This window comes from Lonchura striata, chromosome 18 (genome assembly GCF_046129695.1).
Source record: "Lonchura striata isolate bLonStr1 chromosome 18, bLonStr1.mat, whole genome shotgun sequence".
NCBI lineage: Eukaryota > Metazoa > Chordata > Aves > Passeriformes > Estrildidae > Lonchura > Lonchura striata.
This window is the reverse complement of record NC_134620.1, coordinates 11799450-11813336: the sequence shown is the minus strand read 5'-3', so window position 1 is coordinate 11813336 and position 13887 is coordinate 11799450. Positions and strand designations below refer to the sequence as shown.

Genomic DNA, 13887 nt, shown 5'->3' with positions numbered 1-13887 from the left:
AATTAAGTGCCAGTCTGCAGCTGAAATGCCATTAAACCAATCAGTGTTACGTGCCAAAGGTGCTGATGGCACTCACTGAAGCTTTGATCAAGTCAAAGTAAACTGAGCTTTCACCTCAAAGGTTTCAACAGTAAACTCTGATTTGTTTTGTAACTACTTACTATTGATTTGAAACATTAAAACCAGTTAGCACCGGCTCTGCAGAGCCAACATTTCCTTCCTTTGTTTATAAGATGCCTTCTGCTATTCCCCTTGCAACACTTTCTCTGGAAGGATGCCACTCTCAGAGCTAATTCAAGGAAGAACTTAAATAGCCAATTCTCTTCTGCCTTTCTTTTCATTGGATTTGTAGTATTTTCCTCAGTGTGCCAAAAAGCCAATAGAAACATTGCAGAAGTCTTTCATTTTAGCAGTAAGTTATGATGTTTGAATTGTTTTGTCTTTAAAGAAAAGCCAAGAAGGCAACTCCAAAGCCCTACTGAAATTTGAATCCCATGCAAACCAGCTCTGTGGACTGATGATCAATGTTCAGGGCTCCCAGGAAACACTTCTTGAGTAGAATCAGGAGAAACAGAACCTCCTGCATCAATCAGGAGCCCAAATCACCCAGCAGCAGCAAGATCTCAGCACTCAAAGGTGAAGCAGAAAGATGTGCTAATATTAATGCACAGCCAAGGATTCCAGCCTGCACTGACAGCGGGGTTTTAGCAGCTGATTTCCTCTGTTCATACAGAAATCAGTGTCAGTCTCTCTTCAGGAGCAGACAGAACAGTCAGAATGGGGAGTGATGGATATAATACAGCTTCACCTGAGTTTCCCAGTGCATGTTTCATTCATCAGCCTGCCTGTACTGCAGCAAACCTCAATTCCACAGAGAGAGAGAGAGACCCTCAGGTGACTCTCTCCCCTTCCTCTGGAAGCCAAACAAGCACCTCCAGGAGCTGCAAGGTCTGTGCAGGCTGACAGAGCTACAAATAAAGGCCCGGGAAAGAGGGACACTGATTTTTTGAACATTCACAGCCACAACAACCCTCCCTCTGCAGAACCACCAATTTTTCTCCCAACCCTCCCAATTTCTACAATCTGGGCAGACCCCAGGCTCTCCCCTTGGGTGCTCTGAAGGTGCAGTGTCATGCCTGGCACAAACCCACGTGTGCTGCTGCAGTTCCACGCCCCAGTCCTGCAGTGCTGCTCCCTCCCCTGAACTCTCTGGGTGGGTTATCAGCTCCCTGCCCCAAAGCTGCAGGGCTGTGATAGCACTGGGAGCTGCCTGGCAGGCTCTGGCAGAGGCTTTTCACACACAACTCTGTTTTCCTTCTTCTGAAAATGAACTCCATCCCATTCCCTTTCTCCCCACCTGCTGCTCTTTTCCATTCCTCTTCCAGTCTCTTTTTTCAGAATGCAGAGAACATCTCTGCTACTCAATCCTGAGGGTGGACCAGAAGATCCAGACCCACAGGCAGGAGCCCATTTGCCCACATTCCTCCAGCCCAGCAGGGGACAAATGCCAGAATAAAATCCACAGATACTTATACTGAATCGGGATATATTAAAATTTTCAAAACATCTTCTGCAGAAATTTATTTATTTAGTTCAAAGGCTCCAAAAAATCTAAAAGTCTCCTACAGGGTGAGAAACTACAGAGAGAGAATCACAGAATATTCTGAGTTGGAAGGGACCCACAAGAATCATCAGACCCCAACATCCTTACTCCAGCTAAGCCTCCCAAAGGAGAGCTCATGAAAAGCCCTTTTATTTGACTATGATTTTAAAGCCTTTCCAGCCAAGTATCCCCAAATTCTCCTCACCTGCCTGTGAAAACCAAAAACCATTGAGGGTTAGATAATCAAAAGTCTCTGTTCCTAGGTAAAAATGTAACCAGAGCACCAAGCAAGGACAATTCCCAAAATAAGGAGCACCAAGTTCTCAGGCAGGAGTTCATAGTCAGTTTTCACTTTAAATCACCCAGTACCACAAAGATTTGGGTTTATTTACAAGAACAAAGGCCAGCAGTTCCTTCATGCACATTCACAAACTTCCAGCCTTTTGAATCCTTGCTTATTTAATTTCCCAGGAAGCAGAAAGCCCCTCATTGCTCTAATTTGAAGGTGTGATCAGAGACTGAGTTACACTTCCAAGTGTCACTTCCAGATAATGTATTTTGGGACAAAATTGAAAGCAGATTAATTCACCCACTCTGACTTATCAAGTTCTGCAGCCTTCCAGTTTATCTTCAAATTTTTATGGCTTTATTTCAGCTCTCCAGTATTTAAGAGATTTAGACTCAGTCATTCCACCTAATAAAGTGAACTGAGGGACTGTTCAACCTGAAACAGTCATTTTCTTCTAGAAAATGTCCACTGAGCAATTATTCCTAGAAGCAGTACTATATTCCTCATTCAGTCTGCTCAAAATCTATAAAGATTGGGTGAGGGAGAGCCCAGTTTGCATTTGCATTAAAGTGATGTTCATACCAAACCCATTATAAAACAGCTCTCGTGTAATTTAAATTCCAAGTCCCATCCAGAACCTGGAACTTATCTGCATTTCAATGCTGCATTTGCTCTGACATTATGCATCATCATCTGGGAAAAGCAAAAATTCCTTGAAACAACAAACCTCCCCATCCTGCAGCTTTAGATCAGGCAAGAACAGGTACAAACACAAGGTGAAGAGAGAAATTCTCATTAAATGTCCTCAGGCTTCTACCCATCTCTAAGTCCCTGCTAATGGGAATAAAACCTGTGCTCCAATAAGCACTGAGCTCCTGTGACAGTTGTTAATCAGCCTGTAAATGTACACAGAGACAATTTCACCCCATGCCATAAAAACCTGTATTTCCTTTTATTCCTTATCCCAGCAAATCAGCAACATTAAGCATAAAGACTCTGGAGATTTGCTGTCCAAAACCAGAGAAATCTGCAAAGGAATAGAACTGGCTCATGAGCTCTTAGGTTCCAGAAAAATAATCAGGGGCTTGGAGGTCAGACATTTAAAGTATGAAGACTGCCTGCAAAATAGTTTAATTTGAACAGTTTCAATGTCTTCAAGATTTTAAGATTTGTCTGTCACCTCCCTGTATTCTGAAGCGCTTTACCTACAGGTCTACAAGATGTAAAGAAGAAATTAAAAGACAAATAGAGGATTTTAAAAGAATTTCTAGCTTTGTTTGCAGGAATATTTATAGAATATTTCTATTAGACACAGAAGTTACCTCAGTATAGACTCTATATATCCCAACTCTGAAAAATAATCTTTTTCCAAAGAATTTCTGTATTCAATGATTCTTGTATAACACTTAACAGAGAAATTTAAAAAGACATTTACAAAAATGTGTCTACCTCCCATAGAATCTATAAAATATACTGAAAAACCACTAAGGCTTTGCTTTCCAGACACCAAAACAGCTACTCAAAAATACATTTCTTTAATATTTATGAATTTCTCATTTCACAATGTGCTGAAGTTTTGTACTCTTTAAGAATTACATCTCTAAATATGAACTTCAGTATTTTGGATCCTAAAGCATCTACTTCAAAAACACTTGGATTATAACCTTAAAATATATTAAAAAAAAATTGAAATATACCTCTTCTGGCATAATTGGTATCCATATCCTTAAAATGCACCATAACAAAGTCTGAAGACTTGAACAAGATACTCTCAAGGATGTCCTCCCGTTTTGGCCCCAGACTGGATTCTGCAGTTTTCCGATGAGCAGCATCAACCACTAAATCACACTGTGGGAAATACAAACACAGGGCACTGCTTTACTGCACACTCAACCCCTCAAAAATGTCACGTATTTGCAAAAGCTAGGTATTTACAGTCTGCTTTAAATCTAGGCATGAACAGTAAAAATAATTCAGAGTAAATATTTACATTTTAATCAAGTGTTGGTTATTTGTTATTAGAAATTTTCACAATAGAGAAGAGTCAAAATGTAAAATATTACCTTGGGACTGTAGGTTTTAAAAACTCCTTCATATATACCACCATTTTTCACCTGTACTTCACATTTGGATCCCTAGAAAGCGAGAAAAAATGAGAATATAACTTTCTACCAACATGACAAATGACACAACAGTGATTTTCTTAAGCATGTGTTCTTTACATAGGTCCAAAGTGTAATAATACAGCTCAATTTTTAGCCAAATTTCCTCATTCAGCATCTGCCCATTTATAAATACACTGCTGTGCTCTGCAAATTCAAATAGCTGGGTGTGTATGGGCAGTTCTGAAGGGATTTAAGGTATCCACTGGAGAATATTTGGTTCTCACAAGACTCTTGACCAGTTAGAATACACAAAGAAGGTTTTGTGCAAACCCCAAATCTGTGCCTGTGTGAGTACAAATAAGGATAAAAGCTTAGCCTGGCCTCAAGCAGATGTGGGACAGTCTGCCTTACTTCATTTTGCCATGTCAGGGCTTCCCTTAAAATCTTGGCAGAAAGGTTTCTAATACCTGCACACGGACTCATTTTATTTATCCATAACCTCTCTAAAGACAGGAAATTCAAAATACAACCAGTGCACCTAAGAAATCTGCAAATCAGAGTTAAACCTTTCCAAGCCTAAAATTTCTGTGATCCTTTAAAGCTCAACCTTGACAGAAAGTGTTTAAAGTTGAATATTCACTCCTTTATACTACAATTAGTGGATTAGTTAACAATTCCCTGTCATATAGGAACCATTCTTCCAAATATGAAGACTTACAACAACTGATGTGAGTATGTGAACCATTCTCATGTTTGCATAGATGCCATCAAAAGAAATCTGAAAAATAAGAAAGCCATCATAAATATTGAAGAAATTCCAAAAGCCAGAGCACCCAACCCAACTCAAGCTTTCATCAGTACACAGAAAATCTCAGGAACATTGGGTAATAATCTTACTCAGGCAAGATACATGGAATGTTTATTATTAAATATTAATATTAAACATGCCAGGGGAGATTTTCAGAGGGCCCCTGTCTTTTCTCTGACCAGTTAAAGATCTAAACACCCTTCCAAACAAGCTAAAAATCCCAGGAGAGCCCTTAATGTCACTCCCTTAAGGAAATTCTCTGGCTGGCTGGGTGCAGCTGATATGCACAGATTTGAGGGATGTCAGCAGGGCTTTGTTTTTAAACAAAAAAAGCCCTGCTGGTTTTAAGAACCATCAAGAGAATAGGGTACTTGCAGAGCTGCAGAAACAAAATGATGTTTTTCAGGCCTGCTCAACCTCATCCTTTCATCTCCCAGCCCTGATTACACACATTACGAGGAGCTAAAGCCATCAAATTGTGCAGTACAAAATTGCCACAAACCCTATTATTAATTTAGTCCAAAGTAACTCAGTGCAAGCACCAGGACCTGCAATCCTGACTGGGAGAGCTGGGCAGGTGTCCCCAGGCTGCTGGAGGACACATTCACCTCAGTGCAGGTGTTTTGTTGCAATACCTGGTATCTCTTTGTGTTCGTAAAACAAGAGATGCTAAAACAACTCTTGGGATCTCACCATATTCTGAGTTTTTCAATTGGCAATGTATTTTTAACTGTCAGCCACTTTCCTGGGCTGAACAGACAAGTTTAGGGACACTCCTGTGGTCAGCACTCAGTACACAGCACACCCAGACCAACATTTGGGGATGTTTAGTGTTTCCTTATGACCTTTTCCACCAATTTTCCTCAAAGCTTCTTTAGTTTTCCTCAAGCGTCTTGGTATCTTCAATAAACATTTATGTAAGCAAACTGCAGCCCTTTTAAATCTTCCTGCTTCTGCTCCATTCCCCAAAATTAGGCATCTTTGAAAACCAAGCCAGCAACAAATTGGCAAATATTTGATTAGTGAAGTTCAAAGATTCAGTCTTTCAATCAAGATCCATGAATTTAGCTCTGATAAAATGATGTTCTGCAAATCAAGCCACATCTATACTCCAGTAATACACAGCCTTGAGAACAACTAAAGCTGCACATTGGAACTAATGAGAACAATGGTTCAGCAATTTTATAGTAAAGCCAAACAAAGTAGCTCTTTTTATTTCATTAAATGCTGCCTTATTGTCATCTGTTTAAGGGAGAAGCCAATGTTAGAATTTTCAGACAGGAACTAATTCAAAAAGCACTGCATTAAGTTAAATGTTATTTATATTTACAGCTGTAATTGCAAGAAAATGCAGAATATTTATATTAGTGCAGTCAAAAGTTTAAGTGAACCTTCCCCCCTTCACCCTCCCAGGAGGCTTAAATGAATGCAAGATGCTACTCTTTAGAAAATTGTATTTCACTCTACACCCACCATGGTATCCCAAGGAAAAAATGAAGAGAATATTCCAGTATCTGCCATTCTGATAAGTTGTTTCCTCCTACAAGAGGAGAAACCACAAACTCACCGTAGGCTGAGGTGGTCCTTTGCCACTGCTGCGGCCTCTGGAATGAAACACACACATGGGAGATGATTAAAGAGCTGCTGAAACTGCTCTGTTTCCTACCAAGCAAGAATTCCAAACTCATCTTAGTTTAGAGTTGAGAATGGGGTCAGGAAAACCAGCATTCCCAGAGAGCAAAGCCTGACAAGGACCCACTGGGTTTATCTCCAACCTGCTGACCTGGGATAAATTAAAGGACAAAATGAAGAAAATACTAAGCTTTTAAAATCAGAGTAAGAATAAAAGAGCAATCCAAAATCCAAAACATTATGGCACACAAAGGCAAGATCAGAGTCAAGCCCTACACAGCACAGCTTCCTTGAGCCAGGAAACTCCAAATATTGTCACCGTGTCAGATTTGGGCCACCCAAACAAATGACCCTGCCCAGACTGTGAGGCTCTACCTACAGAGCTCATTTCTAACTGCTCTCACAACCCTGCAAACCAAATAATTCTGTCCATTCCCCCAAAAATACCAGTTTTTCCTAATGCCAGTCTGTCACTGTGTGGCACTCAGGACACCTGGGGATGCTCAGAACACCCTGAGAAGGGTCAGTCTGTGCCCTCCACCCTGGGCACCTGAGCCCCAAAGCATCCCTGCAGCTAAAAAAGTCCCCCACAGCTCCAATTCTTCAACTCCCAGGCACAGGTGCGCCTTCATTCTAAGTTCCTCCCTTGTACCAAGAAGTCCTAGTTTCAAAATACTCCTTAAAGTGATTTAGATTTGTGTTATGACTTCAGGAGCACTCACTGTAATGTGAGGCAAAAATAAATCTTCTGTTCTATTAAAAAAAATCCTCAATTTTTTAAATAGACTCACCTTACTGACACACAACCATCTCAATAAAGACACCTGAAGAATCACGTCTGGTGTTACCTAAACAACACTGAAATCTAAACCCAAGTGGATGTCACAGAATCATGGAATGGCTGGGGTAGGAAAGGACCTTAAAGATCTATCCTCATCCCATGGGCAAGGCCACCTTCCTCTAGACCAGGTTGCTCAGAGCTCCTGAATACCTTCATTAGATGCCAACTGCATCCAAATGCTTTTAAAAACACCAAGCTGGGGCTGAATACAACCTACCCCCCAAAATAATAGGCCCTTATAAAAGAGAGCTCACAGGGTAGTCAAAAAATCAAAGGAACTTCTCTCGGTGAACATAAATAACCCTTCAATAAATTCTGCCGAAATAAGCAAAGCCATCAGAGAGCCATGAAAGGCCTTAATGAGGAAAAAATGAAAAACCACTAAACTATCACCTGACTCATTTCCAACAAGCTTCTGCAACAGAACTGTGACCTCAGAGCATCACACACGCTGGGGGCATTGGCTGATGGCAGAACTGCAGATTTGAGGTGCCCAGCAGACATTTTCAGGATATTGCAGAGAGCTAATCTCACAAAAAAAAAAAAAAAAAAAAGTTCTAATGCAAATAACCTTTATTTAACTACCCATCAGCCTTAACTTTCCACAGGGCAGCTTCACAATGTCAGGTTTGCTCTGGAGCAATATCTCACCATTTACCAAATCTTACATTTGTTAAATGGCCTCCGAGAGAACCGAAGCCTTGCGAACCTGGAACAGAATTTTTGTGTAATATTCAGATTCTCCTCTATCTCGAAGTCATTTCTCCAGATGTGGAACCCTCACATAAGAGGCACAGCCCAATTTGATTTTTCCTTCTACTACGATCAAAATTGTGATGACCACGGTCACTCAGAACGTGGCCAAAGTCAAACAATTTTACCAGTTCCATCTGCTGCCCTAGGTTTTAGAAGATCCTCCTTCTCCTCCATCAGCTACAGATCAAAAGTGAAAGAGTTTCGTGTCTTTACAAGAGAAACCACTCCCATTTTTAGTGACAAAGTATTCTTCGACCTGAAATAACTGGGTTCCTAGACTGGGCAGAAAGTTTGGAGCATTCCCTCTAAGCATCAACCCAAGTATTCCAGATTTTCCATCTCTTACCACACTTCCAAAATTACTCTTCCTACCCACACTTCTTCAAGAAACCAACTGATTGTGCACATCCACATCAGCAAGAAGTCCCAACTTCTACATCAGCCAAGAATTAAAGCAGAAATTCTCTGATACATCAGGTATCTTTATAGATCTGACCTCTTGTTTTCCAGCTACAACTGTTAATCACAAACCATTGGGAAAAAAAAAAAAAACCAACATATTCACCAAGATGAGAGAATAAATATATTTACCAATCCTACCAATGCAACAATTTAGCCAAAACTGTATCTTCTGCTAAAACCAAGGCCATCAACTCGAGTTTCATATTCCAAAAGGTGAAGACTCAAGTTCAAAGTATCATTTGACATTATCTTTGATGTTACATATGAAAAAAAAAAAAAAAAACCTCAGGACCTTTACAAAAGCAGAAGGTAGATGGGTTTTGCCAGATGTTTAACATAATTTGGAACAGGAGAGTAAAACAAAGAAATGGAGGTGAGAGAATCTAGGAAGGCTCAGTAGTCACTTGGCACTGTTACCTAAAATCGCATTTTCATTAGGGTAAATATGGCAAAATTTTAAAAAAAAATTATTTTGCATTGCACATATATGGTTAAAGGTAAACCTGAGTGAAGGCAGGACAGACTGGCAAATCCAAGCTGGAAACCCTTTGCTTTGGGGTAGCAAAGTTACAAACTCAGGACAAAGTAACATCTGAGCAATTAACCTTAGTGCCAACTCCTTGGGTCCAGCAGTTACACCTCAAGAAGCAAAGTCTCCATCAGGGCCCAAAATCTGCACTAGTAATGTTTTTTCCCTGCAACAACTTGCACATTTTTTTCTATTTTTATGAGTATTTCCTCAGCATCCCTCACCTCCCTCCTTCATGTTTACATGCCAAGTAGAGTGTTTGTATAAGCAAAACAAGGTCACGCATTTGTATTTTCCCAGTAATTGCAAGGGAAACAAAGTCATTCCTGGATGGGAAAGAAAGTCTCCAGTTTTCTTTCCAGCACCATCTTCACTTTGAAACAAAGAAAAAAATGCAGCCACACTGCAATTAAAGTCTGAAGCAGAAATGTAGCTACAAAGACTCGAATTTAAAGTGTGAATGGATGTTTCTGGAGCACTGACCGACACTGCTGAAGCTTGGAAAACAAATTTACAGGGTACTCTAAAGAACTTTAGTGCAGAGAGAGCTGGCAGAGCTTTTCTTCTAAGGGAGAAATCTGAAGTGCAAGGTTTTATTTCAGTGCAGTGTTTGGCTCTATAAAGTCAAATGAATTGAAGATGTCAAATGAAGATTATGCAAGAAGTCCTGCAGCTTTATTTTCTGTAGTTTTTCCCCCCAATGCTGACATCAATAGTGTCAATTCCCATCTCCACACAGGGTGACAGCTTTTACACCATGTGAATATGTAACAACCTGACTCAGGTCTGGCCCAGTGCACACCTGGAACCTGTTGATGGGCTTAGTCATGGAAGAACCTTCACAGACATGGCCATGAATCAGTTGTTAAATTAAAAGTTACTCAAAACCAGGGATATAACACCACCCTAAAGTGCACTCACAGTGATAAGGAAAGAGGCCTGCAGGTTAAGCAGTCATTCTGCTCAGCTGTTTAGCACTAAAACCCACACAAAGATGTCAGAAGCAACTCAAAAACCTCTGACTGGCACGTGTGAGCAGACCTTCAGAACAGTCACTGCCCTTAAATTCCAGCACCTTGGCATTCAACATTCCCCTTCCCTTCCCTCTGAACAGGATAGTCACCATGCTCTCAAGAAAGGGATGTCAAGGAAAAAGAAAAAGAAACGGAGGCAAGAAGTTTGTGTCTTCTTTTCTTTTTTTTTTTTACCATGAGGTGGTTTCAGTTTTAGCTTTTTGATGGGAAAAATACATTTTTTTTAAAGGACAGAAACTCTGTGTATTCTTACAGGATCCCCCAAGCCCAGTTAGGCAAGCAAGTTACCAAAATGAAAAATCCCTTCTGCCACAATTGTAACAAGACAAGAAACATCCAAACCCTGACCGTGAGGTGTTTTATCTTCAGATAAAATAACAATAGGGAAAAAAGGAACAAAAAGAGGACGGAGATGGAGGAGGGCTGTGATAGATGCAACTTGCAGCCAGAGGACAGCTAACCCTCCTGTGCTTGCATAACAGCAAAACTCCGCTCAAACACAGAAAGTAGATGTTAGATAATGTTCTGATAGCACAGGGAGCAAGTTTGTGAACCAAGTCTACATTCTCCCTAATTACAGCTTGCTGTGCTATTGGCATCTCCCCTGCAGCCCAAGCCCATCTGCCATAGTGCACATTAAACAAACACAGCACTCCACTTGGGGCCTCTTTTTTATCTCACACACCTTCAAGGATGCCTTCATTTCTGATTTTTCCCTTTGTCCAAAAGCAATTAATAGGACAGTAAAAAAAACCACTGCTTGTTCACATGGGATTTTACCTTTTCTAATCTGAAATACAGATGTGCAGCAGTATGAACCCATGGAGACAAGGCAGCGAGCAGAGCTGACCCTTCCCTCGTGATCAGAGGTAGGAGGACAAGTGCTCAGCCCAATTCTTCCAGTAACAAACCCACAGCAGAAAATGAGGCCCAGGACAGTTAATTATCAATGACTTTTCTGCCCAAACTAAGCTTTCAAGAGCAACTTAGCCATGAAAAGTAGTATTTTTTTTATTTTTTTTTTCTGCACGGAATGTTGGTGCTGCAGGGAAATGAGCTGCTGGGCAGAAAGCTTGACATACACTGGAGATGTTCAAGTTTTTATTAAAGAATACAATGCATCAAATTGATACCAAGATGCAGGACACCTAAATTTTCATTCACGTGGCCAGATTTACAGAATGAACCATATCTGAATTTGCACTCCCCAGAAGTCCAAGGACAGCTACAGGGGAAGTCCTCTGAAGGTGTTCCATGGGGCTCCAGCAGGCCTGGGACTGTGATTTTACAGACCCTCCATTCAGAAATAACTTGAAAAATTAAGAAACAAAGAGCATGAACCCTTCTGAGGGAACACATCAGCTGTTCAGCAGGCCCATCAGAACTCCTTAGGGAGTTCTGAAGTGGAATTTATCCAATAGAACCAGAAAGGCAACACTGGGAGGAGAAATCTAGTGGCTTTAATCATAAACTTGGGAGAGAATTCAAAGATCTCATGTCCAAATCTAAGGGGGTAAGTGCTTGCCATCAGGCTGAATTTAAAAAAATAAGCTGGAGGTTTTGTTGCCCTTCACGTTAACCTCTACAGTGCCACTGTGTGTTGGCAGGGACAGAGCCCAGTAAACATCATGTCCCACCTAATGCCATATGTAAAAACTATTAAATCGGTGCTGTGAGCTGCTGAGGTATTGTTGTTGTTATTTATTTTGTCCTTTTCAACCCTTCCAAAGCTCTTCCGCTTCCAGTTCCACTGGCTGGGAACAAAGTAAAACCCTATTTCCAGTGATGTCCAACAATGGGGCCACTGTAAATTCTGTTTTATTGCCAGTGCCACAAAACCGAGTGGGATTAAACGTCCAGTTGTGAAGAGGAAGATGAATAAAACTCGAAATGAAACTGCTCTGAGCGACTGTGACCTTCAGAACTGTTAACGTCCTGCTCTGATCGTTTGTTATGACCCCCGCAGCCCGGGAAAAATTCACAGCACTATGGAGTTTATTATTTGAGGGGAAAGAAAGGGGGGAAATGTGAGTGGATTTGCGTAGCTAATGATCTGAGAGCAGGAGCAGGATCAATCTCTCAGAGGCAGCGAGCGTGGGGGGGAGGCGAGGAGCGGGCTCAGCCTCTGCAAGATTCCTGCCCCAAAAATCTGGGAGAAAGCGAGGCCGCGCTCGGAGCCACCATCCAGCGGCGCGGCGAGGCCCGCCTTCCCGCGAGAATTTTATTGTGATTTCCATTATTTAAAAAAAATAAATAAATAAATAAAACAAAAAAAAAAAAGCTAAAAAAATTTTACAAATAATAGCGATCCCCAGATATTAAAATAAATTTTAAAAACACAATTATTTTAATATCCCCCTTCTCCCCGGGTGAGCCGAGGGCGCTGCGCCGCCATCGCGGGGCCGGATCGCCGCCCCCTTCCCCGCCCGGGCCGCCCCCCGGCCCCGCCGCCATCGCTCGCGGCCCTTCCCGCGCCGGCCCCGACACGTGCGGCCCGCGCCCCCCGCTCCCCCCGCTCCCTCCTCAGCAGGCGGGTCACGTCGGCCCGGGGGAAGCGGCGCCCCCCGCCCCGGGCCCCCGCGGGGGGCCGAAATGGAGCCTCGGCGCCGTGCCCTCCCCGCGCCTGAAGGGCACCGGCCGCGGCCCGGCCTCGCCCCGGCACTGCGGAACCCCCTCGGCGGGGCCGCGAGCGCCGCGCCCGCCGCCATCGCGGCCCCCGCCCCGGCCCCGCCATGCTGCGGGCCCCGCGCCCCCCCTCCCTGCCGGCCGCCGCCGCCCATGGAGGCCGGTGCGGGGCGAGGGCGGGGGGGAAGGGGGCGGCGGGGGCGGGCGAGCGGCGCCCGCGCCGGGCCCGGGGCCGGTCCCGTGGCACTGCGCACCCACCTGCCCATGTTCTGCCTCCCCGCGGCTGACGGGAGGCCGGGGCCGCCGCCGCCGGGGGGCTTGCGGTTGTTGCCGGCGGGCTGCGCCGCCGCCGCCGCTTGCTTGAGGGACATGGCGAGGAGGGAAGGGAGAGCGCCGGGAGTCGCGCCGGGCTGGGTGCGCTCGGCCGGTCCGCGCTGCGCTGGCGGGGCCGGGGCGCCGCTGGCTCGGCCGGTTGCTCCCAAACAGTGCGAGCGGGGCGGAGGGAGCGGAGCGCGGCGCGGAGGGATCCGCGGAGGGCGGGGGGGGGGGGGCGGGCGGCGGCCGGGCCGCGCCGCGGGCTGAGGGCGGCGGCGGGGCCGGGGGGCGCGGCGGCCACAGCCGCGGGCTCGGGGCACCCCCGCGGGGCCGGCGAGGGGCGGCGGGGCTGCGGCGGCGGGCGCGGGGCGGGCGGCGGCGCGGACTCTTTACGGGAAGTCGGAGGGCGCGGCGGCGGTGCTGCGGCGGGTGAAGGGGCGGGGAGGGAGGGGGGGACACGTGAGGCGGCGGCGGCGCGGGACGGCGGCGGCGCCCGCCCGGCCCGGCCGTGAGGCCCCGGCGGGGTCGGGGGAGTCCCCGAGCCGGCTCAAACCCCTCCGGTGACACCGGCGGGCCGGCCCCGCACGGCCCACGGTGTGCGGCGGTCCCCGCGCCGCGGGCCCGCAGGCCGCGGCCTGGTGCGGCCCGGCCGCGCTCGCCCCTCCCCGGGCCCCAGCGAGCGGCGGGCTCGGCCCGCAGCGCATCGTTCAAAAGAAACCAAGCGTCCAGAGACGACGAAATGGAGGAAAAATGGCCGAGCCCCGGGCGGCTGCGGAAGGCCGGGGGAGGAGGGCAGGCCCTGATCCGCAGAGAGCTGCCAAACACATCCCTGCTCCTGGGGGAAAGCAAGATGGGGCCGGAGGATGGCTGCTTTCCCTGCAGTGCCCC

At 45.3% G+C, this 13887-nt stretch overlaps 1 protein-coding gene across 14 annotated transcripts in view; it reads right to left on the bottom strand.

The window, feature by feature from the left end:
* Positions 1-13086, bottom strand: part of ATXN2 (ataxin 2) — a 49044-nt gene extending 35958 nt beyond the window's left edge. For 5 of the 14 annotated variants that reach the window (XM_077787231.1, XM_077787233.1, XM_077787234.1 and 2 more), the window contains exons 1-5: positions 12943-13085; positions 6373-6409; positions 4716-4775; positions 3956-4027; positions 3590-3740 (exon numbers count right to left, since the gene is read on the bottom strand). In XM_077787231.1, the coding sequence (XP_077643357.1) occupies positions 3590-3740; positions 3956-4027; positions 4716-4775; positions 6373-6409; positions 12943-13055 (433 nt within the window). In that variant the 5' untranslated portion in view covers positions 13056-13085. Of the gene's footprint in view, positions 1-3589; positions 3741-3955; positions 4028-4715; positions 4776-6372; positions 6410-12942 lie in introns of all 14 variants that reach the window. The other 9 variants (XM_077787237.1, XM_077787238.1, XM_031506213.2 and 6 more) reach the window with 4 other exon arrangements.
* Positions 13087-13887: the final 801 nt, after the last annotated feature.